At 47.2% G+C, this 24,252-nt stretch overlaps 1 protein-coding gene across 1 annotated transcript; it reads left to right on the top strand.

Moving 5' to 3' along the window:
* Window positions 1–6,658: 6,658 nt before the first annotated feature.
* On the top strand, window positions 6,659–23,243 carry RRS1 (regulator of ribosome synthesis 1). The gene is made up of 11 exons (XM_078616414.1): window positions 6,659–6,838; window positions 9,003–9,114; window positions 11,265–11,303; window positions 11,970–12,071; window positions 13,297–13,375; window positions 15,134–15,241; window positions 16,583–16,629; window positions 17,703–17,768; window positions 18,820–18,861; window positions 20,806–20,904; window positions 22,904–23,243. The coding sequence occupies exons 1-11, from the start codon at window positions 6,684–6,686 to the stop codon at window positions 23,186–23,188; spliced, it is 1,134 nt and encodes a 377-aa protein (XP_078472540.1). The 5' UTR covers window positions 6,659–6,683; the 3' UTR covers window positions 23,189–23,243.
* Window positions 23,244–24,252: the final 1,009 nt, after the last annotated feature.

Below are 24,252 nucleotides of genomic sequence, written 5' to 3'. Positions count from 1 at the left end.
TACCCGATCCTCCACCCTCCACACGTGTCCCACCCATCACAACCTCCTATTGCCAACCTCCAAGTTGCTAACCCTATCCTCCACCCTCCACACCGTGTCCCACCCATCACAACCTCCTCCTATTCCCAACCTCCAAGTTGCTAACCGTATCCTCCAACTTCTACATCGTGTCCCACCCATCACAACCTCCTCTTCTTATTCCTAACCTCCAAGTTTCTTACCCTATCCATCACCCTCCACACCGTGTCCCACCCATCACAACCTCCTCCTCGTATTCCCAACCTCCAAGTTGCTTACCCGATCCTCCACCCTCCACACCGTGTCCCACCCATCACAACCTCCTATTGCCAACCTCCAAGTTTCTTACCCTATCCATCACCCTCCACACCGTGTCCCACCCATCACAACCTCCTCCTCGTATTCCCAACCTCCAAGTTGCTTACCCGATCCTCCACCCTCCACACCGTGTCCCACCCATCACAACCTCCTATTGCCAACCTCCAAGTTTCTTACCCTATCCATCACCCTCCACACCGTGTCCCACCCATCACAACCTCCTCCTCGTATTCCCAACCTCCAAGTTGCTTACCCGATCCTCCACCCTCCACACCGTGTCCCACCCATCACAACCTCCTATTGCCAACCTCCAAGTTTCTTACCCTATCCATCACCCTCCACACCGTGTCCCACCCATCACAACCTCCTCTTCTTATTCCTAACCTCCAAGTTTCTTACCCTATCCATCACCCTCCACACCGTGTCCCACCTATCACAACCTCCTCCTATTCCTAACCTTCATGTCGCTTAACCCTATCCTTCTCCTCCACCCATCGCCACCTCCTCCTCTTCCCGAATGCATCGACAAACGCTCTCCTGCCACGTTCTCTCTTGAACTTCGAAGTCGTGACATTCCTCACAACCTTTGTATGCACCTGTATTGAAAGGCCATGAGATTAATTTTCTGGTGCTTTTGTTGTTGTTGTCATAATTGGACATCCTACGTCATGTATAACGTACACACCAGACAGGATGGATATGACGACACATTATTGCGTTATTACACCGTCGTAAAGCGTACACCAATGTTGATATACAGTGCCGGGTATTGTTTTATATTAAAAAGTAAATCAATTCATCAAGGTCGTATTGAGATACGCGGCACTCTAAAACAAATGACAGCCCAAGGGACCACCAGAGCTTCCTGCAAAACCAATTTCCTGTCGGCAGGTCACTCGAGGTCAAGGCAGGTGGTTGTGTGTGGGTGTGTGAGTCTAAGTATGGAATCCCTGTGCTCATGCAAGCTTTCGTGAGCGCGTGCGTACTTGTGTGGGGAGTGGTGGTGAAAGGGTTAGCGCACTGCACTGCGAACCCGGCGCCCCGAGTTCGATTCCCGCTCACGGCCAACTGAACCGGTCCTGGGCCTCCCCTAGGTCGACTCAGCCTCAAATGAGTACCTGGTGCGGTGTCTAAAAAAAACATCGCCACTAAGAAGACAAAGGCGGCCGGGCGTGGTGCTGGCCAACCATCCCCTCGTGTGCCATGTCGGCCTTCATAGGTGCCACTCGCTAACAGCACTTGCCCCAACAGTCTATGAAGGCTACACGGAGGTCTTTGTCTTGTCTTTGTGTGCACTTGTGGCGAGTCGTGGCGCAAGGGTTAGCGCACTGTGCTCCAAACCCGGCGACCTGAATTTGATTCTCACTCACGACCGTAAAGCGACAGTGAATATTTGAGCCAGTTCCGGGCCTGCCCTAGGTCGACTCAGACTTAAATGAGTACCCAGTGCGATATGTATAAAATGTCAGCATTGGGGAGACAAAGGCGGACGGGCGTGGTGCTGGTCCCACCACCCCCTCGTGTGTTGTGCGTGTCGTGCCGGCCTTAATTTGTTCTCGCTAACAGCACTTGCCGCAACAGTCTGTTCAAGGCTAGATGTGGGATGTCTTTGTGTGAAATTGTGTATTCGGCGGGGGGGGGGGGGGTCCTTGGCTTTGTGTACTTGTGCTAGTTACGAGACGAAAATATTATTTTTGTTATTGTATATTTAAGTTGAATATTTTCAACAAAACAACAACAACAGTAACGAATGGATCTAAAACGCCCGAGCTGTGATCTAAATGCGGGGAAGACGGAGCAGAGGAAATAAGAGGAACGAGGGAGATGGAGAGACAAGGCAACATTCCTGGGAGACAAATTATTTGGGTCTTTCGGTAAAGCCACGTAGATAGAAAAAAAATATATCACGACGTTTCGATCGCTAGCTTTTCACCTGATGACGATTGCTTGCGTTGCGATCGAAACGTCGTGATTTTTTTATTTTCTTCTACCTAAGTGGCTTTACCGAAAGACCCAAAGAATATGAATTCCTGCAGTCACGAAACCTTTAAGTCGAGATTTCTGGGAGACTCAACCCGGACACGTGGTGACCTCCCACTGGCAGCATCGCCCACATTTACATAACCACGCCCACCACTCAGGTGACTGCGCCCGCTGCCCAGGTAGCCCCGCCCATAACTCCGGTAGCTCCGCCCACTGTGCAGGTAGCTCCGCCCATGACTCCGGTAGCTCCGCCCACAGCGTAGGTAGCTCCGCCCACCACTCAGGTGACTCCGCCCGCTGCCCAGGTAGCCCCGCTCACAACTCCGGTAGCTCCGCCCACAGTGCAGGTAGCCCCGCCCATGACTCCGGTAGCCCCGCCCATGACATCGGTAGCTCCGCCCACAGTGCAGGTAGCCCCGCCCATGACTCCGGTAGCCCCGCCCATGACATCGGTAGCTCCGCCCACAGTGCAGGTAGCTCAGCCCATGACTCCGGTAGCTCCGCCCACTGCGCAGGTAGCTCCGCCCATGACTCCAGTAGCTCCGCCCATGACTCCGGTAGCCCCACCCGCTGCCCAAGGTAGCCCCGCTCACGACATCGGTAGCTCCGCCCACTGCGCAGGTAGCCCCGCCCATGACTCCGGTAGCCCCGCCCACTGCTCTGTAGCCGCGCCCACTACCCCGCCCACTGTTCAAGTAGCCCCGCCCTCTGCTCAGGTAGCCCCGCCCACTACTCGTGTAGCTCCGCCCACAGTACAGGTAGCTCCGCCCACTGCTCAGGTAGCCCCGCCCACTCTTTGCCCGCATCATCTGAATCAGACTTTTGACTATTTTTTTCTCATGGAGGAATGCGATGAGCTAGAAAGCTCTTTTTCACAGATGGCCACTAGCGGCGGGTCATAAAATTACAACAACAAACGATACAAAAACATAACGGGAGTGAAAAATATAGTGAAGGTAGGCCAATCACTCAAAATAAATAAACTATTTTTAATTTTACCAGGTAAAGCCCACTGAGCTATTAGTTATTTTTAGGAGCGACCTGGCTACAAATGATAGCTCAGCGAAGTGGCTTGTCACGTGGAAGTGTTATAGCAGCCAAATACTCTCAACACACAATGGGACAAAATCCCAACGTTCCCAAATGCTTCTGGACGCCAGTTACAGGCGGAGTATGCTTCTTGATTTTTTTTGTTACCTAGAAAAGCCCTCGTTTGCACGGGTGTCCACATTGTCATCTAACATACAGCAAACTGTACATCAAACACATGATGCACACGTACGCAAGCCATTTACCGTGTTCATTTAAATCCTGCACAATATCATTGCGTTGTACCTAAAATTCCTGCACGCCGCCAGAGGCCGCAAACTATTCGCCGAAAGTGTTTTCAAACCGTCACTAAAATATATTCTTGTGCGTGGCAATATGTACAGCAGCCCAAATTACCAATCACAATGTCCGAGGTCTGTAAAGCCGCGACGAGAGAGCTTCACGAGAGAGGGCTCGTGGTTTTTCTATCACTCATCCTCCGTGGAAGGGGGCAGGGGGGGTTCACATCGGGATTTTCACAAATGCTTCGGGAGACCGGAGAAAAAAAAGGGCATTTCTCTCTTTCGACCAAACCGGGACGTGTGGATGCTTTACTGATTTGCAACACAGAGATGATGCCATTGATTTGTATCATGCCACGCTGCATCATGCGACCCCTGTCATCCATACGGACCCTCGGCGTGCCCTCTGGTCTCTGATCTGTTGGCAGCGTCACAGTGCACACAGGAGCCGCGCCGCATTAAAGTCAACACGTATTTTGTATTCAGCACCGATGCTGGGTTAATTCAGGCCGCACCATCCAATGTGGGTTATATATGATATATATATTTTTAGATTTTTGCCCTTGGGAATGTTTTTGTTCTGCATCACTGGAAAAGTGGACGTCTTTTCACACTGGTCGCAGTTCCGAGGGGTTGTAATAGAACATGTGCGAGTGTGTGGACACTTTACAAAAGAAACTGAACAAAAAACTCACTTCCCGTGGGCGTCACTGAGGTGCCATACCCTGGCTCGCTAAGAGATTGTGGAACAGAAACAATGTGGACTAGTCTCCATCTGTTCCATCTGGATGCGATCGAGTGTTGCACCTTTTTTGGGGTCCTCTGGGTGTTTATCTCTCGAGGTTAAACACTCATCAATTCATTGGCATGGAGGACCGCAGAGCTTGGGCGCTGGCTCACCGCCTGTTACACATTTTAAGCGTGTGAGATGCAATCTGCATGAATGGCATCGCTACATGGAGGTTTTACCTCTAATATGACCACACAATAGTGAACATCTCACCAGGATATTTATCTCTGATCTGACCCTACCATAGTAACGTTCTGACTCACCCTTACTGGACATTTGTGAAAAGAGCTTTATAGCTCATCGGATTCCTCAAGTAAAATACATATTCTGATTCTGACAGTGAACCTCTCAGCTGGAGGTTTTACCTCTGATCTGACCCCACTATAATGAACTTCAACTGGAGGTTTTACCTCTGATCTGATCCCACTATCATGAACCTCTCAGCTGGAGGTTTTACCTCTCATCTGACCCCACTATAATGAACTTCAACTGGAGGTTTTACCTCTGATCTGACCCCACGACAGTGAACCTCTCAGCTGGAGGTTTTACCTCTGATCTGACCTCACTAGGGTTATCCTCTCAGCTGGAGGTATTACCTCTGATCTGACCCCACTAGAGTGATCCTCTCAGCTGGAGGTTTTACCTCATCTGACCCCACAATAATGAACTTCAACTGGAGGTATTACCTCTGATCTGACCCCACTAGAGTGAACCTCTCAACTGGAGGTTTTACATATTTTTTGGTTCTTTCGGTAAGGTCACGTAGATAAAAAATATAATAATAAACAAATAAAAACCACGACGTTTCGATCGCAACATAAGCGGTCGTCATCAGGGAAAAGGGGGTTAGCCTCTAAAGGCAATAGCCCTTTATTGGTGGACTTCCACTAATAAAGGGCTTCTGCTAGCGGTGATGGTAGTAGTGGGTAGTGATGGTCCTGGTTGTGTGGGCTTCCACCAATTAAAGGGCAGCCAGGTCTAAAATGGAAACATTACAGCCAGTTATGACTGAAACTGGTTGATAACGTCCTTCCAGTGATTGCTGAGTTTGTACCCATCTTCTGGGTTGAAAGTGTGTCTATGTCTGTATATATGATGACGGTTGCTTGCGTTGCGATCGACACGTCGTGATATTTTTTTTTTCTATCTACGTGGCTTTACCGAAAGACCCCAAAAAATAAGAATAGGTTTTACCATTTCTGGCAAATAAACATGAGGTTTTAAGATGTTCAAGCGCCAAATAGAAACCCTTTGCAAGGCATCAAGTCTGCATTACCCACACATACTTATGGTGAACATGCAAACAAACACGCTCTGATGAGATATGCTTTGTCTTTGAAACTGATTGGCCTACTCCAGAGACAACAGCCTTCTTTAAGGCCTCGTCTCAGACCAGAGAACGCCAAAATGCGAACAGCAAAAAGACAATGCCACCATTAGGGCATTTATAGCTCGGGGTGACCAGAAACAAAAAGGTTTCTCTTTGACGTTTGAACATCTTAACACCTGTGTTTTTTTTCGTTATTGGCAGGAAAGCGAAAAAAATACCGAATATTATTTTTGGTCATACTTTGTGACACTGGCAAAACAGAAAAAAGGTTTTAATCTTGATTTGAATCTTTCGTGACTGCAGGAATCCATACTCTTTGGTTCTATCGGTAAAGTCACGGAGGTAGAAAAATAAAACAAAATAAAAATAAGGTATTAGTGGACGTCCATAAATGACGTCACGCACCTGGGGGGGGGGGTCAGACATTTGTGACGATGTGTGACGAGGGGGGGTGAGAAATGTGACGTCACATCAAAATGCGCAACTTTAAGTAAATATAGACAACACTTTCTACTTAATTAAATATACTTTTTAATAAATGTTTTCTCCTACAACATCAGAGTGCAGCGCCACATTAAATACGCACTACAATGACAATAGTTTAAAGCGATTTGAAACATGTTCAATTTTTTTTGAGGGAGGGGGGCCAGAGCTTTGTGACGTCATATTTGAGGGGGGGGGTCTGACTTTTTGTGACGATGAGTGGGGGGGTCAAAAATCGTCCAAAATCGCGTGACGTCATTTATGGACGGCCCCTTATCCTAATTTTTGCAATCTGAATCCTGTAGGGGGGCGGGGCTTCAATACACAGAGGTTTTTTTAGCCTCTGCTCTGGCACCGCGTTCCAACCCGCTACCCATGATGCCGCGCGCGATGCCCCCTCCCCTCCCTCCCACCCCCCACAGCATCAGCGATGGCCGCCACCGTGGAGAGCGTCTTGGCCCAGGCCGAGCGAGACGATGCCGAGCGGCTCCGTCGGATCACGGTGCACAAGGACATCGAGGTGGAGTTCGACCTGGGCAACCTCACGGCGGTGGACAAGAACCCCCTCGACCTGGCCGAGTTGCGGTGAGCGACGGCCCCCCACCCCCCCGGTTGTGGGAGGTGTGCGCGTGTGTGGCGAGTTTAAAGGTGGTCGGGATGGGATGCAGCGAGCTCCACGTGGTGGCCACGTGTTGCCAGTCTCCGCTGCTGCTGAGTCGCTCGATTCGACACGAGTGCAGGGAGACTACTTACTAAGGGGGTTGTCGCTGATGATGGTGTTGATGATGATGGTAGAATTACCGATGGTCATTAATAATGTGCTGAGTGGCAGGCCAACAGTCGAGAACGCGTTGGAGAGAGAGAGAGAGTTTCGTTCGCCCAGGAGATGGAGCGATGGAATTGCTTTAGCTCGTCTGGGGATGCTCGCTGGGTAGATTGTTAACATCGCAGATGTGGTGGTGGTGGCTTGGGTACGGCTTCATCCAGCGGTGGATTGAGACCATGGCTGACGATAGATGGGGCGTCACGGGCACGGGTCAGCAGACTGCGGGCTTTTTAAGGACCTACCCTCTCGTGTTCACGACGTTTCGGCCACAACGGCTGCTTGCGTTGTGGCCGAAACGTCGTGAGAATTTTATTTTATTATGTTTTATTATTGTATTATTTCCCTTCTACGTGACTTTACCGAAAGAACCAAGAACATTGAGTCACTCCACTGCTGGATGAGGGCCTCCTCAAGATGTCCAGGCGCAGCTTTGGGTAAATAGGCGTTCAACGTCGTGTAGGGGTGTTTTAATAACACAATCCAATATAAGGCCATTGCCCAAAACGTCGCCCATTATATATTTTCCTTTTTCAGGGCGCGATCTTTGACGAATTTGATGAGCTTATTTTGTTTATTGTACTTGTGCACCACTCAACGAAACAGCGGAAACCAAATATATTTGGTTAAATAAATTGCATGCTATTTTTTTTCCTTTAAAAAAAAATCGATCGCCGTATTCTCTGGATTAGGAGACCATCTGGAAAGTAAGACCTGACCCCAAATCTTTTGTGCCCGGTGGCAATAGTTTACACATTTGGTCACACAAACGCCTACCGGGTTTATAAGATGCACAATCAACTTTTGTTTAAAACTACAGCACAGGGCAAGTCGTCGGTCTTCTAAAAGTAATCCTTAACATCTATAAAGCGCCCTTAATCCGGATGAAGGTGATTGGTGGTGGTGCTGCTGGGAGACTGGCTGGTTCCTGGGTCTCTGTGTAAATGATGCCCATGCGTGTGTCCGATGTGAATGGAGAAGTAAGACGATTCAAATGAGAAGCTTGAGTTCACAATCTCGGTCGGGGTCGACTCAGCCCCAACAACAATAACCGTTACCGTCCCCGTGCGTAAAATGTACCGTCGTCATCACCGGTGTTAATTTCCCATTGAATGTCTTCCATGTTGCTGGTAGCCTGGAGGAGGCACGTGACCACAACAGCCACAGCCAAAGCGAGTGGTGTGCCGGGCACGGGCAGATTTCAGCCTGATCATGAATTTCATTGTCACCATCATCGCCACGACCACCCCCCATCATCATCGCTGCCGTTTTCTTAACTGTCATTTGTCGCACCTCCGATGAGCACGGTTGGCCTCGTACGGTTCGAAAAAAGTTAAATGGTACATATACATCGGAAATTATGAAATGACTGCCACCTGTTGGAAAGGCAAGTAGACAAAAGTTGGATTCTGGATGGCCCGACACCTGTTATAAGTAGGGTGGATGTTCCAACCATTAAGATCAAGGTTGCCCACTGTTGAGCTAGCCTGAGACTGGTACACTGTTAGGTGGGCAGGCCTATGCTGTACCTTCATGCAATGGCTGAGACTGCTGTCCCTAAAACTAATCCTAAACCCTGAAACCCAAACCTGAACATGAAATATTTATTTATTTTGGTTTTGTTGTTGTTTTATATCTATGTGACTTTACCAAAAAAAACAAGGAGTGGATCCTTGCAGTCACGAAAACTTCTAATCTAGAATTAAATTCTAACCCCAGCACCTAAACGCTATCCTGAAACCCTAACACCAGCCTCTAAAGTTTATTCTGATATCCGAAACCCTAAGCACTGTCTATGAGGCAGATGCTTATCTTTGTCCCGTTGTGCCTTGCTCGCCTCGGTCATAAATACTGTCATTTTCCTTGAAAAATGTGGACGTATAATTGTTAAACTTGAAATTCTATTGCCTCTGCATTTTCTTACAGGAAAGATAGCGCTGGTTACCTGATGGCCCTGGCAAGAGACAACACACAGCTGCTGATAAATGAGATTTGGAAATTGCCGACAGAGCGCGTTGATGACGTCATCATCGCAAAGGTAGGCCATGTGACCTGAATGTGTGTAGCCAGTACGACGCATCTGTGTTTGCGTTCACGCTGGCTGTCGAAAAGTAATTGGCCTCGGTGGACCAAAAATGTATTTCCTTTCATCAGGAAAGCTGAATTTGAATTTCAAGACTGTTTCAGAGAATCCTATAATGGGATTGTTGTGATCATTTGTATGCAATGTTTTGAATCTGGGAGGAAAGCGGAGTGCATGGAGAACTTGAATACAACTCGGGAATAATGGCAGATGTTCAACACCGATGGGTTCACAAACCCAAGCGCTGGTCACCAACTAGGCCAGCGAGTTTTAAGAGCCGCAGCGACACACCGTGGTACCTGCACGAGCCATTTAAGCCTGCCTCCAACGTGATGCGTCACAACTGTGCCCCACCACACCTTGCCATAATCGGTGTGTGCATCGTGTATATCAGAGGTGTGGACTCGAGTCATGTGACTTGGACTCGAGTCAGACTCGAGTCATGAATTTGATGACTTGCGACTCGACTTGGACTTGCATAACAATGACTTTGTCCCACCTATGAGATGTGGACTCGAGTCATGTGACTTGGACTCGAGTCAGACTCGAGTCATGAATTTGATGACTTGCGACTCGACTTGGACTTGCATAACAATGACTTTGTCCCACCTCTGGTGTATATATATGGCACGAAGTATGAAACGTGGTGTTGTGAAGTCCTTTCGCAATGGAGATTGTCGTGCATATTTATTACAGTTAAAAATGGAATTGGAACTGATGTATAGTTAAACCTTTCCCGTTCTAATGATGTACGTGTAAATCATCAGTTTTTCTTCCGATTTGAAACGGAACCTTAAGAAAAACGTAAATAAAATTACCTCATCAATACCGAGGCTCCCACAAGGCCATGCGGTAGGGCGTTATGGCACCAGCTATCATAGAGTGCGGTTGTGTCGCTACAGTTCTCTGCGGTGAGTACAATTTCTTTAAAAACAGTGCTATACATTTCTAAATAAAATTAACACTGAACCGCTTGCACGTTCCGAGATTCAGCGGTGAACGGGACACACACCTTGCAACTTGCAGTAGCCTCGGAATGGGAAAGGGTTAATTGAGGTTGGTCTGCTGTGTAGACGCTCTATTTGGGCTGGTTGTGTTGGACATGTGAGACCATGTGAGAGTAATGAAGTGTCACCAGTGTCTCTCCACTCCCACGCAGCTATCCACCGTCACACAAGCCAGCCAGGATAATGTAAATCATTTATAATTGGAACGCGCGGACTTGTTATTCGTCTTCAGAGACAGAATTATTCTGACGTGGAGGAAACTACAGAAATGCAGGAAGGCCTCCCAAGCCTGTGCCAACAATTATCTAAGCTCTGTGGGCCTATATTGGTTGTATTTGGCCAAACCCATGAATGAGTGGTCCCAGGCCGATCTGGCAAAACCACTCCAAAGGCTGTAACCAGTCCAGCGATCGTCACCGTGTACATGCTATCCAGTGAAAAGTGCGTGTCAAACAGTCGTGTCGTTGAAACACCATAGTACGTACATCACTCCATGCAAAGTCTTCGAGATTGGAGTGTTAAGTACGGTGCAATAAATGCGGTATCTTTTTTACATTGGGATATTTATTTTTGCCTGTGTTTATACTAATTTCATATCATAAACAATTTTTAAAAACATGTATACAACATCTAATGTTATGCAGGAATGTGCAAAAATAATCTAATTTCAATATGGTGGTGGAGTGATTATCCGGCGTTATTGAAAATCTGCCACCACGTTCCCCCCCGAAGCCGCCGGATAATCGATGATCAACTACATTAGCGAGGAATCCTGCGCAGCTGAAGTAAAGCCATGCGTGCAGGGCGGTTAACCCTCAGATCCTACACAGATGGCATCGGCATAAAAATCTAACCACTGGCTGTAACCGCCATACCTGTTACGAGCCAGGAGGTATGGTGACCTTCGACACTCACGGGTCACGAGGGAGTTTCTGGGGTTTGTGTGCGATCCACCAACCCTCTCTGCCTCCAGAGTGTTGTATTCCAAGCCGCGTGCAGCGTAGCCTCCTGCAGCGTAGCCTCCTGCACGTGTCTTTGTTCATCACGGTTAATTGTTGTCGACGCTCTTCTCTTCCCACCCCTTCCCACTGTCTGCAGCTTCCAAGCCCAACGACGCCTGTGCCCAGGGAGAGGCCGGTGGGTGTGATGTCAATTTCACAATTATTCTCGGCGTCATTGTGCCCATCTCCTCTTGTGTTCCGGGACCTCGGCGATAATTGAGGCATCATGTAGATGCCAGTGGTGTTAGCTCCATCCTGAGTGGTTCCTAGCAACGGTTTGCCATATCCTCCAGATCTTAAGAGGCACTTTTTCTCCCCCGCAAAAGTTGTGGGTTTTGTTTTATAATCCGATACGTATGTGTGTGTGTGATTAGTTGTGGGAGCAGTAGTGTAACGGTTAGTGCACTATGCTACAAACCCTGCGACCCGAGTTCGATTCTCACCCACGGCCAACACCAGTGACGATTATCTGTACTGGTTCGGGGCCTCCCCTAGGTCAACTCGGCCTCACATGAATACCTAACGTGGTGTGTAAACATCGCCACTAGGGAGACGAAGGTGGTTGGGTGTGGTGCTGGCCACCCCCCCCACCCCCTTATGTACCGTACAGGGCTTCATAGGTGCTCGCTAACAGCACAGTCTGTTCAGGCTATATGTGAGATCTTTGTTAGTTCTGTATAACTTTATTGACACTGGGCACATGTCTGGGGTCCATTTTAATTTCCGGAGCATCTTGTAATCAAGAGAAATACGGTATCGTCAACACCAGCTCAACTTGATCGCTGTGCTATGTGCCCCTTAGATCCCCAAGGCTCGTCCGGCTACGCGCTGGGAAGAGTTCGCCAGCTTGAAGGGAATCAAGAACAGAAAGAAGAGCCGGCGCGTGTGGGACGAGGAGAAGAAGGTACGAGTAGTCCTTCAAACGTAGTTTTCCTCTTGAAAACGATGATCAATAATTAATTATGTTTGGGTTCAACTATGTCGTCGTTTTATGCCGCTGACAATAACATTTTCATGAAACTACTGACTACAGTAAAACCTTGGATTGCGAGCATAATTCGTTCCTGAAACGTGCTTGTAATCCAAAGCACTCGTGTATCAGTTGTGATCACGTGACGCTCGGCAGACAACGCGTATACACGTACTACTCGTATTGCAAGACCTCGCTCGTTTATCAAATTAATATTAAAAAAATTTGCTCGTATTGCAAAACACTCGCAGACCAAGTTACTCGCAATCCAAGTTACTCGCAATCCAAGGTTTTACTTTACTGAACTTATAGCAGGTATGGCCCACTGAGCTATACAGCTGTTTTTCAGAAGTGACCTTGCAACAATTGATAGCTCAATGAGGTGGCTAATCACGTGGATATTTTAGCAGCCAAATACTCTTAGACGCATGTTTATAAATGTGGAGGGAAAAACCGGAGGACCCGGAGAAAAATCCACGCGACCACTGGGAGAGAGACACGCAAACTCCAGATATACAGCAGCCATGCAGGGGGATATGGGAGAGAAGCAAGGTATGAAGCAACTTGGGCTCGGTACCAACAACAACAACCAACAGCGAGCCCCAGGGACAGCCAGCGCGTGACGAAGGCAGCCCCCAACAGATCTCAGGGCTGCCTCAGCAAGGTGATCAGTGTCATGGTCGGCTCGGCACATGCATTGGTAATGTCGTTTAACATCAGGTGTGATGCTGGCCTGAATAGGTCCCGCCGAACAGCACCTGCTTCAGCTGTCTTTTTAAATCCTTTATATTAAGTTCACTTGCTTGCTTGCTTGCGCGCTTACGACCGTGCAAATCTTTCGGTCGTTTTTTAACCCACTTCCCGTGATCCAATCGAGCTGACATTTTGCACACAGACTCGTTGTGCGTGACAATTTATTTTCGTGAAAATTTTTTCCCAAAATTTTCCAGTTTTTAGGAAATTTTTTTTTTCATATTTTATTTAAAATACCAATGTCATTAAAATGAAACTCTTACTCAAGAAAAACAGAAATGAATAATAAAATAAAACCGATGCCACGCATACAAAGGATTTATAGTGAAAAACTTAGTTTTTACGGGTTAATTTTTTGGTCTAAACTAGCAGGGTGTGGCGGGTGTTCCGTGCTGTGTGTGTGTAGGAGTGGCGGCCACGCTGGGGTTATAAACGCGCCAACGACAACACAAAGGACTGGCTCATCGAGGTGCCGGATCATGTCGGTGAGTGGTCAGCAGCATCTCCTTGCACCCCCCGTGTGCAGGGCCGGCCAATGTTGCCGATCCTGTGAGCCACACTTCTAAATCTTCGTACGGCCGGGAGCCACAAGACAGAGGGGCACAGTGGTCACACGGCCGGTCCTCTCGCATTGGTTGGCTGTGGGAATGCCCCGGGAATGCTCATTGTTGGCTCCGCTCCCAGGGAATTTTTTGACACATTTACGGAATTCCCTCGGTATGCGCGTGGGATACGTTCCGCAGATGCTCGTGAATAGAACATTTTGCGGATAATGATATTGGCCTTCAAAAACCTCTCTTTTAAATGATTTGCTTTAAATAACTATATAAATAAACTATAAATACATCAAAATTGTCTCATCACTTTCTTGCATCACATTCTCTCATCACTTTGTCTCATCACTTTGTATCTCATCACTTTGTATCTCATCACTTTGTATCTCATCACTTTGTATCTCATCACTTTGTATCTCATCACTTTGTATCTCATCACTTTATATCTCATCACTTTGTATCTCATCACTTTGTATCTCATCACTTTATATCTCATCACTTTGTATCTCATCACTTTGTATCTCATCACTTTATATCTCATCACTTTGTATCTCATCACTTTGTATCTCATCACTTTATATCTCATCACTTTATATCTCATCACTTTATATCTCATCACTTTGTATCTCATCACTTTATATCTCATCACTTTGTATCTCATCACTTTGTATCTCATCACTTTGTATCTCATCACTTTGTATCTCATCACTTTGTATCTCATCACTTTGTATCTCATCACTTTGTATCTCATCACTTTGTATCTCATCACTTTATATCTCATCACTTTATATCTCATCACTTTGTATCTCATCACTTTGTATCTCATCACTTTGTATCTCATCACTTTATATCTCATCACTTTATATCTCATCACTTTGTATCTCATCATATTCTCTCTCTCGATGCAGTCGTGTAGAGTACCAGATGCGGTTTGTGGATAGCCAAAATCACGGATGGCAAGTTCATGAATAACGAGGGTCTACTGTATTGTGCACCCAAAAATATCTGGCGCATGGTATGTCAGTCCACGCGAGTTCAAGGGCGCTGTGATACAATAAAAGCGGACTGCGACGGAATCACCAATCTTACTGATATTATATCCTTAGGTTTTTTGGGTAAAGTCACGTAGGTAAAGAACCGTCACAGCTATCGTGCTGTGACGGTTCCACCTGAAGACAGAAGCTTGTGTTGCCTCCGAAACGTCGTGATTTTTATTTTATTCTTATTTTACTTTTATTAATTTTAATTCTTTACCTACGTGACTTTACCGAAAAAACCTAAAAATATGAATCCTTGCTGATATTAGCCAATCAAATAAAGGGGGTGTGTCACGTGACTCGAACCATGGATCGATTGGCATTGAATCGACACAGCTATTAACCCGCAAATTGTAATTGAGTGGAATCGATACTTAATCTCGAAAAACGATCCACAATACCATATATGGGCCAATACACGCCCCTTACGGCCAAGGCCACGCCCACTTCCGTATATGGGCAAATCTCTGATCGGTGATTTTGTCGGGTGTACGATTTTTATCGTATTAGAGCGCTCATCTTGACTCTGAGATGCGCGTAAAACGTGTAGGTGAACGTGACAACGGGGCGAGCGAGGGATGCGTGTGTTGGTTGTGAGCTTGGCCTCTCCCCCCCCCTCACCGCCCTGTGTTTGCCGCGCCTCCTCTCCCAGACCCCAACGAGGATCAGTTCGCGAAGAGAATCACCGCCAAGAAGGAGCGCGTGGCCAAAAACGAGCTGAACCGCCTCCGCAACATCGCCCGCGGGGTAAAGAGGAGTGGTAAGTCGCCTGCTCGCGCGCCGCTGACGCCCGCGTGTGGCCGCTTGCCGTCGCAGACGCGTCCGCCTCCCGCGTCGACGCACACGCGTGTCGGGGACGGAGTTGAAACTAAACTATGAAAACTATAATACTAAACTATTTTTATTTTATCAGGAAAGGCCCACGGAGCTATGTATAGCTCTTTTTCAGCAGCGACCTGGCCACAAATGATAGCTCAATGAAAGTGGCTTATCATGTGGATATTTACTCAAAACGCATGTTTCTAAATGTGGAAGGAAAAAGCAGAGGACCCGGAGAAAAATCTATGCGGCCACGGGGAGAACATGGACACTCCAAATATACAAGCGTCATGGTCAGGGACGAACCTACGACCTCCTCTATTCCAGGGGAGGTAGTTAACGCTTCGCCACCATGGCACAGTTGATGCTAACAAAGACTCCGTTTCGATATTGGAGGTCGCAAAAGGTCACGAATATTGGAAGGAACTATGAAGAGGAGGAGGCATTTTCCCCTAGCGCCTGGGATGTTAACGGCTCATAAGGAGAGAAAAAAATGTTGATATGCCGTTGGTATTTACATGTATATGGTGCTGCATGGGTATCGCTGTTCGCATCTGAAAATAAAGTAAACACGGATAATTAATTGATACATTTGAGTGAAAAACAATAATTGCCACGTTAAACGCTTGTACGCATGGTAATGTAATTGCCGGGTGGTAGAGGGTGTTAACGACACAAATTTGGTCAGATCCATAACGTGGCCGAACTCAAAAACCATTACGAATCGGATAAGGACATCTATATCTCATTGCCCCAAAATTGAACTGTTTCAATTATGCTCTTCCAGACCAGTGTTTTCCAGTTTGTATAAGCAGGCAAAACTTTGACTGGTTTTGACTATTGGCCTCATCAGCAGGGTGCGGCCAAATTTGTTTTGTGTTGCTGGGTGTCCTGGGGGTAAAGATGCACCACGTGGTGGTACACCAGCAGTCGTTGATCTTGCAGAAAGGATGATCCAGTTCTGAGACATTTCCACCACTGGGTAGGCCGACCAAAAGTCAAGAGTACACTGCCCAGTGCTCCGTGAAGCATTGAGAGTTTACTTTGTAAAATACTTAAAGCACGTGCGACAAATAGTGAAAAGCTCAAGTTCCTGAACATAAAAAAAATGCAGAGCGTAAATGTTGCCCAAAGTATTAGTGACGTTCTCTTATTTCACTTGTTGTGGTTTCTTCCCCTGCCCTTTTACTCTGTCCTCTAGTCCCCTAGTGTCTCCCCTTTACGTGTTGATTGCTGATGATGTAAAATGTAAATAATCGTCTGGTGCTTCGTTGTGTCGCAGCACCTGCTGCGGGCGCCACGCCGCCTGAGAAGCCGAGCCGCGACGATGTGAGTTGCTCCTCTTTAACCCGCACCTCCGATTAGCCACGGTTGGCAACGTTACGGTGCGGAAGAAGTTCAGCATGCATGCATATCTACAACCCAATCTGCACTTCAGTGTTCGTCGCGGGAGGAGAAACTCGCGTCATCTCACACAAGCTCTGCGATGCACGGCCACCCTTTTTAATAAATCCGTTGTCGGTCGGCAGCTCGTTGGCATTGCACCGGCCGGGGGGGAAACGCATTCCTGCCACTAACAACCAGAACACAGTGACAGTGCGGTGTGGGTTTACACGGCGTGCGAACGTGTGACCGCATTTGCAGGAAATGTCGCAGTGAGAATGGTCAAATTTTCTAGCGCTTGGGTCGATTGTTAGACAGCACAAATGTGAGAGGATGGCAACTACTGGGGGAGGCCTTCATCCAGCAGTGGATTGATCATTGCTGATAATGATGAAGATAAAACCTTTGTCTCTTTTAAACGACGACATTGTATACAGTGCTCGACCCATGCGTCTCCCATCCTGCGGTTCCCTCGCTGTTGTGTTCAGCTGCGTTACAAACAAACGTGTACCGGCCCCTGTGCCGTCGCAGGTTGTGTTTAGACGAGCCAAGGCCAATAGAGCGAGCGCTGTGATCCATGTTGGTGGATTTCAACGGGCTACGCGATCCACCACAACGCTCTGACCAACAATTACCCTGATTTAACCCCGTAGTATACAATAGCCGTAAAGTACTAACGCCATCTATTGGTAGAAGTTAATGTATGCTTTCTTATGTGATTTTACTTGCCGTGAGCCGTTTTGAAAGTTGCTTACGCGCGCGCTTGTCATGATTTGTCTTGAGATCCACGAATAATGTTTTGCCATCCACTTGTGGGCCCACGATCATCGACGTGATCGGCCACCGCTAGTCTAGACACTGGCCACATATGAGAGGCGGCAGTGATTGAGGAGGGGGTGGGGCAGTCAGGAGTGCGGGGGACAAACCGCCACCATATTCGCCGAATGAGTAAAACGCAGGCCCCAATTTTCCAGGTGACGTGACGTGTGCCGCTCTTGTGTCTGTGCTTGTCGCTGCAGCTTGGGAAAGCCATCTACGTGGCCAAGAGGGCAACGGCCTCCGTCGGCAAGTTTCAGAACAAACTGGTAAGCCGAGTTGCGGTCGTGATTGAACATTGTGAAATGTTCGCGCTAAAACATTTGGATTTTTGTCATGGTTTAACGTGGTGACACGGACCGTTGTCTATTTCATATTGATAATAACTCGCAATCCACCTTAACGGTGCGCGATGTATCTCGTACGTGTATTTGTAATGCACCGACAAGGCCGAGCGGTGTCTGTTGTGGGCTCTTGCCCTTTCACAACAGGATCCAGAATCTGGCTGTTTAAATAAGTGATGATGGAAATCAATTTGTCCAGGAGTGGGGGGTGGGGGCGGCCGGGGGATGGGGGGGGGGCTTAGGCTGATGAGTCTAAGGCAAGGGTCGCCAACCTGCAGCTCTGGAACTGCATGCGGCTCTTTCAGGACTGCAGTGTGGCTCTTTGAATTCGAAAAAAATTGGTTCTTCTTGCTATTTTGGTTGCTGACCCCTGACCTTGGAAGTCCAGTTCATCATGGAAGTCCAGTTTACCATGGGCAGGGTCGGCATCCTGCGGCACCGGAGCCGCATGCGGCTCTTTCAGGACTGCTTAGTGACGGTTTTTTATTAAGTACCACCGTCTCGTATTCACTTGCAATGCGGCTCTTGAAATATTTTTTTGACCTAATTCGAAAAAAATGGTTCTTTGTGTTTTGGTTGCAGACCCCTGGTCTAAGGGACATGCGCGTTTTGCTTTTGTGGCCATCCCTAAACACTTTTCACCGCGCATATGATAATTAAATATACCGGTGTATTTTATGCAGCCGTCCATGCAAATTGCATCTCCTGGAACGCTGTAGAATTTATGACGCGCGCAAGATTTTAACGGAGGCACGGGAAACGACAGATAAAGCAGGGGGAAGGCAGCCAGAACCGGCGGCAACAATTTCCAAAGCTCTGTGGTCCTATAATCAGGATGTTTGTGCCATCTTCATGAATGAGTGTGTTCATACGTGTGGAAGGAAACCCACAGCGGTTCATGTCTGTGCTGTGCTGAAATAAGGGCGATGATGACCAAGGCGTTGTTTGACTGATGTTTTGTTTCGTTACTTTTCAGCCAAAAGAAAAAGAGGCCCGGAATGTAGGGAAGAAGAGAAAGGTGGGTGCTTGCCCTCTGGTTCCAGTGTCCTCAGGCATTCTCTGTTTATTTACTACTACTGCTACTCGTGGCATGTGCTGGCACATTATTAACCCGATCATTGTTGGACACGTGGAGATGTGCTCGCATACATTGGACATCCGTGAAAGAGAGCCGCGTAGCTTATCGGATTTCTCCAGGATAAATAGTGGTTCTGATTTGAAGGTGGCTCTGAGCACTGCGTGTATCGGAAGATCCCTGGATTCCATCTTCCGCGAAGCTTATGGGCAACAACCCTAAACCATATCCGCTGCACAAACCTTGCAGCAGATGCGGATACTTGAAGGACAATTGGCTATGATAATTGGTTTTTTACCCTTCTATCTGGCAACAAAACTGACACCTTTTTACAAAAAGTCATGTTTGCATAGATCGCAATACCTGCAGTCATAATACAAACAAAAGACATAACTCTGATAATATGCACTGTCCTTGAAGTTGATTGGTCCACACCCGAGACAGCTTTCCTTAGAGCCTAGTCTCACATGGGTTGGACCAGATGACGCCAAAAGGCGCACTCGTGCGTATTGCGGTCTATGGAAACATGACTTTTTGTAAAAAGGTGTCAGTTTTGTTGCCAGATAGATGGGTAAAAAACCAATTATCATATTTTTACTGGCAAATGAGGTTCCGATAGTGACAATTGGCTAATTAAAACCTCTCCCGTGTGTGACTGTGGTCACCCAGAAACAAACCATGGAACATTTAATGACTCTATTACTGATTCGCAAATATGAAGGGGTGGCATCATCACAGACCAGCGATGCACTCTGCTACTTCCGACGCAATTACCTGGCTCAACCACCTCAATGTAAAATGTTATCGTGGCTCTACATCAACATCAGCAGCCATGCAAATAAGTGCATGTATGTTCAATCCCATATGGCGCGTAGGAAACCGTTGATCCTGTGAAGGCTGCGCTTTGCGCACAAGTGTCTGCGCCATGTGGCTTTGTGTGTTCAGCTCCGCAAAAATGGAAATACCTCCAGTGTTAACGGCTCACCATTGGTTGGTCATCCCATGTCAGGTTTCATGATATCTTAAAAATATATATACCTTAAATCTCGCGTTTAAGCAGGCTGATTAAACTGTTGAGCAATTTGACAAAGTCGATAGGAAAAAGTTGTATTAGGATGCTTTGTACAAGAAGAATAACTTTGTAGATTTGGCATTTGCGGCATTGTAATAGTGCAAGGCTGTCGCGGAGGCAGGCACTGTGTTTCACACTGGACTGGTTTCACAGTAGGGGCCTATGTTGCTATTACAAAGAACGGTCACTGCAACACACGCTTTCAGATGCGCTTCTGCGGCCTTCTGGAATGCTCTTCCAATTTTCGAAAGCCACTGGGAGCTACGCACTTTTAAATCCTCTCGATTGAAAACTAATTTCTTTAGAACCGAGAGGGAAAATGTATCGAACAATAAACGATGGATTACAAATAATCTTCAAGGTTATGGAAGCGACACAGAGATGGCTTGGTCACACGTTTAGAAGAGAGGAATAAAATGCAAATGGAAGAGTTATGCAGATTAGAGACCCGTAGAGTGACGGAGAGGTCCGTAGACTTGCACAGAATATTTTGCCCTTCTCAACTGGTTCGGTCTCACTCAGCACAACTTCAGATGCGCTCCTGTGGCCGTCTGGAATGCTCTTCCAATATTAGGAAGTCACTGGAGCTATGCACAATTAAATTTAGATTGAAAACTCATTTCTTTAGAACTTGTTTTTGTGTTTAGTTTGGCCTTCCCCCGCACCTCCGATTAGTACGGTTGACTACGTATGGTGCGAAAGAAGTTCAACAAACATTCGTGTGAATACAGTTCAGTAACTCGCAGGTACGTTTGTTTTCTTTGGAAAAATTCATCACGATGTACGTATAACGTGTGTGCGTGCGTGTGGTGCAGTTCTCGCCATTGGTTGGAGACCTGTCCAAGGAAAAGGAGCAGCAACTGAGTCTGCTGAAAGCCATGAACAGCAAGAAGCCCAAGATGGACATCACCAGGGTAGGTCTTGACCATCGCCTAGAGGAAGCTGGGTGGATTATTATGACAACGCTTATTTACCCAGGAAAGCCTCTCACAGAGTCTCAAGACTCTTCTTCAGGAGGGTACTGCCCACGTTTTCACAATAGGGGGATGATGGTTGCTGTGTATATTCCAATTGGGTCATTTGTGGCTTTATTTTTGTTAATTTGGACCTTGACACCGGCACATGATGGGGGCCCTCTCTTGCGAACAACTTCACGGGGATCATTGGCGTTCACTCTGAAATAGACGGAGCACGTATTTTTATGTTTAGCACACCGGCAGCGTTAACCAAGCCGGCAGTGGGATTCGAACCTCCGCAGCGAGCGGAGAACGAGCTAGCGCTTGGGCCATTTCGCCATCATGACCCTATGGGACTTAATTTTATCTGATTTTGTCACTTGAGGCTGAGTAGTCTAGGGCTGATGGAAAACTCTGCAAGCAGGCAACACGGTTAATGCTGCATTTGTGTCAGAACATGGAGCCAGCTCTGTTGCAATCTTGGATTTGACACTTGGATCAACTCATTCCAAGATTCAATCGGGTTTCCAAGCATTTTGATTTGGACGATCTTGTCCTGGTCATCGATGAAATGGCAAAAGTCTGAAATGCGTATGACGCTCGTGGTTTTTGGTTTCACTCTGCGTTTGCTGTCGTCTGGCAAAATGTGTTTGTATAGCAAATGATTGATGTGTATGGTGAGCACTTTGCACCAGCCGAGGAGGGGAGGGCTGCTTTGTGATGTGTAGTGCCGCTAGGGCTTCTTTGATGTCGCGATCGGTCTCGCTCGCCGCGCTGCTGTGATCCTCCGCTAACTGTTGAAACGGTAACGGTGATCTGCTAAAATGAAGCCACTGCAGCTGTGAACTTTAAAATATAGATTGAAAATGAATTTCTTTTGAACTTCTCTTTGTGTTTAGTTTGGTCCTTCCCCCTTCCACCCCCCCCCTGTACTTCCCATTAGCACGACGGTTGGCTATGTACGGTGCGAAAGAAGTTCAACATAAGCACACGTTGAGGCGATGCTCATCTGATTACAGCCTTGAGCCACTGGGGGAAATTCCACTTTCCTATGTCGGGGGTGGGTTTTCCTTGGGACAACCCACTGATGACTTCCCCACAAAAAAAATGGTAGATATTTTAATGACCCCAGAAGGGATGATAGATCGAGTCAACCCCTCGATGAGGAATTAAACACTCCACCTTTCCGATAGCTAGCCACTGTCTCTTCCGCTGAGTATACCTGGCCAGGTGTAGATGACCATCGTAAGCGGCCGTGTCGCCCCTGAGATGTGGAAATTTCACGATGGGAATGGCTATTCGTGGCACATTAAATTTTTCAAACATTTAATCTCCTTAAGAACTGCTTACAAAAACAATAACGTTCACAGTAATAGTTTAAAGTCCTGAAAAGCAATGGGATATTACCCGTTACATTTCCAGATAAAATGATGGCATGCCAGTTTTATGACGTCAACGTTTTCCGAGAGCATGTGCTTTGTAAGCATTGTAGATTGTGAAGTTGTAACGAATATAAAGACTGGTGGCAGGCCTTTGAGGAATGAACAGCAGTTGAATATAAACTTTAAGCAGTATTTGTACTCCAAAGCGCAAAACCCAGACGATAAAAATGTTAAACACAATTAAAATGGTACCGCAATAATCGTCGCATCGTGAACTTAGAAAATTCTGTCGACTAAAAACTCGCCCCCACTAAAGAGGACATCGCAATACAGTGTAAGGACCCCACGAGAACCAGGAGAGTTGCTCTTTCAAATGAGGTCTTTTTAGAAGTGCTATGAAGAAGAGCCATTGCCCAAAATTTCACCTATTATGTGTATTATTAAGGCCACAGTGATATTGACGTATTTGTGTCTGTGCACCATTGCCAACGCAGTGGCAGCAGCAGTGTCAACAAACGCTTTGTTTAGAAGTTGGATTAATCGTCTTCCCCATGCGTGTGGACGCGTTCGCTCAGGCCGTGAACAAGCAAATTCGGGAGGAGCAAAAGGAGGCGGCTCTGGAGAGAATGAAGAAGAGGGGCGGGAGGAGAGGAGGTGGTGGTGGCGGCGGAGGAAGGGGTGCTGGGAAGAGGTCCGGAGGATCGGGCAGAGGAGGAGGAGGCAGAGGCGGCGGCGGCGGCGGCGGTGGCAGCTCTAAGAAGGGACAGGCTGGGAAAGGGCGGAATTCTTTCTCCGGCAAGATGGGGAGCAAGTTTGGCAGAGGTGGCAAGAGTAGTCGGGGTGGAAAGGGGAGAAAGTGAATAGGGACGAGTGTACATTTGTGAATACCTTTTCAATAAAAGAAGCCGTTCCGTTTTTTTTTTGTTGCGGAATTGTTTTGTCATTAGCAATCTGTATGCATATTCATTTAAGCGAACTACCGAGTGTGTGTGTTCATGAAACATTTCAATGCATTTAATATCTCGCCGATTCCAACTTGTGTATTGTATTTCGCTGATTCGTTGTACGGTAAAGCAATGTTCTTCATTGCAAGGCCCCATGGGGGCCCCTGGTGGCCTTTAGTGCGGCCCCCCACAATACATGGAGTGAAAACACCCCCATCATCGTGCTGTTGTCAAACCCCCCTCCAATGGTTCCAAACGTGTGGTGGCCCCCCTCTGAAAATTAGTGAAGAACACTGCGATAAAGAGTAATTTCTGAAAATAATTTTCTTTCAAGAAGTTGCTTTAATAGTTTTGAATCCAGTGGGCCAACTGTCATTAAGGCATCTGCTAAGGCGCTGCGTTGTGGATCTTGTGGAGGCGATTCGACTCGAGTGGAGCGAGCGTGAAGGTGTTGTGGCTGACGGTCGGTTACTTGACCAGCCGAGTTGAGCAAAAGAGCGAGCGGAGCGATCAAACAGAATTTGTTCTCGGTTCTTAACTAGTGCAGGGCAGAAACAGTTTCTGCATCTGGCAGATTACTTTTTTTTTAATCTTGCATTGAAATGAGTTTCTAATTATATTAATTCGATGTCTGTGCGCACATGTGCGCTTAGGGGAGCCTGTGTTCATCGGTTTTTTTCATGCGCGCACCCCAGTTTCAATAGACGTTAACATTTTCCAATGAGAGGCTCCTGAATTTGTACGTAGAAGGAAACTTGTTTAAATTGCACGGCAACTAAGCACCTTGGAACACAGCTCGTCTCTATTTCCTGCTGGAGTCGAGCCAAGGGGACACCCAACCCCAAGTGGCGGCTGTCTCGAGCGTGTCCGCAGAACCGGGCTGCAAGCGGGTGTTAGTATGAAAACTAAGAATATGTTTGACCCTTTCTGGCAACAAAATACGTGTTTAAGATGTTCAAGCCCCAAATATTAACCTTTTG

This window comes from Lampetra planeri, chromosome 50 (genome assembly GCF_965212315.1).
Source record: "Lampetra planeri chromosome 50, kcLamPlan1.2.h2, whole genome shotgun sequence".
NCBI classification, from domain to species: domain Eukaryota; kingdom Metazoa; phylum Chordata; class Hyperoartia; order Petromyzontiformes; family Petromyzontidae; genus Lampetra; species Lampetra planeri.
The sequence above is the reverse complement of the archived record's forward strand: the minus strand, read 5'-3'. Positions and strand labels throughout refer to the sequence as shown.